Source organism: Diabrotica undecimpunctata, chromosome 1 (assembly GCF_040954645.1).
Source record: "Diabrotica undecimpunctata isolate CICGRU chromosome 1, icDiaUnde3, whole genome shotgun sequence".
Lineage (NCBI taxonomy): Eukaryota > Metazoa > Arthropoda > Insecta > Coleoptera > Chrysomelidae > Diabrotica > Diabrotica undecimpunctata.
The window spans coordinates 4,603,194-4,606,602 of record NC_092803.1 but is presented as its reverse complement, the minus strand read 5'-3'; the positions used below and the strand labels follow the sequence as shown (position 1 = coordinate 4,606,602).

The window sequence follows — 3,409 nt, the reverse complement described above, 5'->3', positions numbered from 1 at the left end:
CGTCACACTTATCCATTTGGAAAACCCGGTCGCATAACCAGTAAATCCAAAGATAATGGACTTTCATTTCTTCAAAATATCTTTTATAGTTTATCAGTTGAAATATTTTGAATTATTATATTTTATACTTTGAAATATATTAAGAGCAAGCCAATATTATTTTCAATTTTACATAGCATAACAATATATATATATATATATATATATATATATATATATAAATATATATAAATATATATATATATATATATATATATATATATATATAAATCTGATTAGAGTTTCCAATTTCTGAAAATGCCGATTCAACCATTTATGCAAATAATAATTTTTTAAACAAAAAATTTCAATAAATGTTTAGATGCCTTTGTATTGTAAGGTGTACCACGAACGATTAGAAAATGTAGAAAGCCATAGGATTAGTAAATTTGTTTAGGCAGATATTTACAATTAATTTTCTTTCTGCTAATAAATGAAAATCATAGAGTAAGCTTTTGACAGAAGTAATTTTTTGCGAAGCTCGTGAACTTATTAATAATGGCGTTCCTATACGTCAGACGACAAAAGCTGTGGGATTTCATGAAGCGAAACTACGGCAAAGGTTGAAAAAAGGAAATGGTGTCCAGTCTTTAGGCAGATTTAAAGCAGTTCTAACCAAGATTCAAGAAAACGAAACAGTTCGGCATTGCAAAGAATTCGACAAACGATTTTATGGAGTGACGCTGAAAATAATGCGTTTTTTAATTTACTCTTATTGTGTAAGAAATTGTATTGAGCATTTATTTTCACCTGTTAATCAGATGGCTGGTCGGGACTTCACTGATCTTTCATGAAAAGGGACCGACTATTTCTACGATGTCCACGAAAAACAAGTATTGCTAGAACCATTTGCTTTAATAGAGAGCAACTAGCTGAGTATTATTCAGTACGACTCAGTTGTAAAGAGAGATTGTAGCTGCCGAGCTGGGACAAAAAATTACGGCTGTTTGCTGTATGAGTCCAACTGATCACCATGTCTCTCCATTTTTCTTATTCGCTCGAAAACGGATGAATCTTCTTCTTATTATAGACGGGTCCACTGCCTGCGACGTGGCTGTTACTGATAGAGGTTACATGAACACTCCCACGTTTATTAAGTACCTGGATCACTTCAAAAAACACACAAGTCTAACAGAGGAGAACCCCGTTCTTCTGATTCTAGATAATCATGTATCGCACACAAGTCTTCAAACAGTATTATTTGCAAAAGATAATTTTATCCATTTATCAAGTCTGCCAACACGTAGCAGCCATAAGACCCAGCCAATCGATCGGGCATTTTTCAAACCATTAAAAGCTTATTATGAGAGCATCGCTGACAGCTGTACCAGTTCCCATCCAGAACAGGTACTCTCGATTTACCATGTGACTGGTCTCTTTTTCACAACATTTACAAAAACTGCTACTATAGATATAGCAAGAGATGGCTTTCGGTCTACAGGAATCTACCCACAAGAAAAAAAATTATTTTCCGGCGTAGATTGTATGCCAGCCGAAGTCACAGAGCAAAATTAAGGTAAAAATTAAGACGATGAAGGTCATGTTTTTATCCAGTTTCAGCAAAAAGAACTTCTTACTGATGCGATAGTGTTCCAACCGTCATCAAAATTGGAACTCAGAATTTCTGTACCTGTTCTTTCAAATATTGAAAAAAAAACTGTTACTGACACAAAAGAGTAGTAGTCAGTAATTTCGCCTTTAGCTAATATTCCCTTCCCAAAAATTTAGATAAAAGGAAACGAACCAGGAAAAGTTTGAAGGCAACCCTACTAACATCGACACCTAATAAGGAGCGACTTTTAGAAGAACGAGAAGAAAAAAGGAAGCAGAAAAAGAGAAGAGAGAAAAACATTACTGAAAAATCAAATCTCAAGGTGCTAAAATTTGTGCTGCCAAAAGGAAAGTTTTTGACGAATCATCATCTGATGAATCAGTAGCACTCTCCTATGAAGAAGAAGAGTGCTACTGACATTTGTCGTAGTAAAGGTGTTTGGAAAAAAATCATACAGATTATTTCTCGCCAAAGTCTGCCAAGTAGATGATGATGATTACGAAGGCGTATTTTTTAAGCGACTGCTCACAACATTTCGTTTTCGCGAGACAACGGAAGATGGTTTTTCGAAAGGACGATATTGTTTTAAAGCTTTCAAAGTCAATAGAAACCAGCTCTTTCAGATTTTCGAATTCAGTAGGTTTCTCTGACGACCTCGTCATCATCATCATATAACGGGAGTCCTACGGCGATTGCCGCTTCCTGCATTTCAGCCTCCATCTTTTCCTATCTCTCCAATCTCCCTCTTCTAAGCCTCTAGATTGCATTTTTTTTGTAATTTCTCTTCTCCAGGAATTTGGTGGTCTTCCCCTTTTCCTTCTTTCTGGCGGAACATACATTAAGGCTTTCTTTGGCCACCGCTCCTCCTCCATTCTCATCACGTGACCATACCATTGTAATTGCCTTCCTTGTATTCTATCTGAAAGAGTATCTCTAATTCCTGTACGGTTTCGTATTTCCTCATTCCTGATTCTTTCCATTCTCAATACTCGACATGACCTTCTTAGATAATCCATTTCCACAACGTCTACTTTATCTCGTTCATTGTTTGTCATCGTCCAACATTCGACACCATATGTAGTAATTGGTTCTACAATTGCTCTGTATACGCGAAGTTTGGTATGCATCTTTATTTTATTAGACCACAGTAATGAATTCAGTATTCGGATGCATTTTTTCCCTTGGGTTATTCGGTTTTGTACATCTATCTTAACTCTGCCATCTGCTGATATGATGCTTTCTAGATATTTATACTGGTTGCAGCCTTTTATGACTGCGTTTTCAAGCCTTAGATCTGTGGTATTTTCTCCAATTTTTAAATATTCTGTTTTGATTATGTTTACAGTAAGCCCCCATTTGGCATATTCCTCAAATAATTTTCGATTCATATAATTTATATCTTTCTCATCGGTTGCAACCACCACCTGATCATCTGCAAACAAAAATGTATACAGAGTTTCTTATCCCACTTCGATGCCCATAAATCTACATTTATTTCTCCAATTCCTCAATGCTTCTTGGACGTATATTTTAAAGAGTGTCGGTGACAAACAGCATCCTTGCTTTAGGCCTTTAGTGACTTTAAATTCATTTGAGGTTCTGGTTCCAATTTTTACACAACTAACTGCATTTTCGTACAATTTATATATCGCTCGGATATACGTCGAATCCAATCCGGACCTTTCGAGGACCTCAAATATTTTCTTTAACGGGACACTATCATATGCTTTCTCAAGGTCTATAAATACCAAATGGGTCTCTCTACTTCTTTCGACACGCTTTTCAATTATTTGTCGTAGGATAACCTCGTCCTCGTAG

The 3,409-nt window shown here is 35.7% G+C and overlaps 1 protein-coding gene across 1 annotated transcript; it reads left to right on the top strand.

Moving 5' to 3' along the window:
* The first annotated feature begins 1,047 nt into the window (after positions 1-1,047).
* LOC140442868 (uncharacterized) lies at positions 1,048-1,554 on the top strand. The gene has a single exon (XM_072533834.1). The coding sequence runs from the start codon at positions 1,048-1,050 to the stop codon at positions 1,552-1,554; it is 507 nt and encodes a 168-aa protein (XP_072389935.1).
* Positions 1,555-3,409: the final 1,855 nt, after the last annotated feature.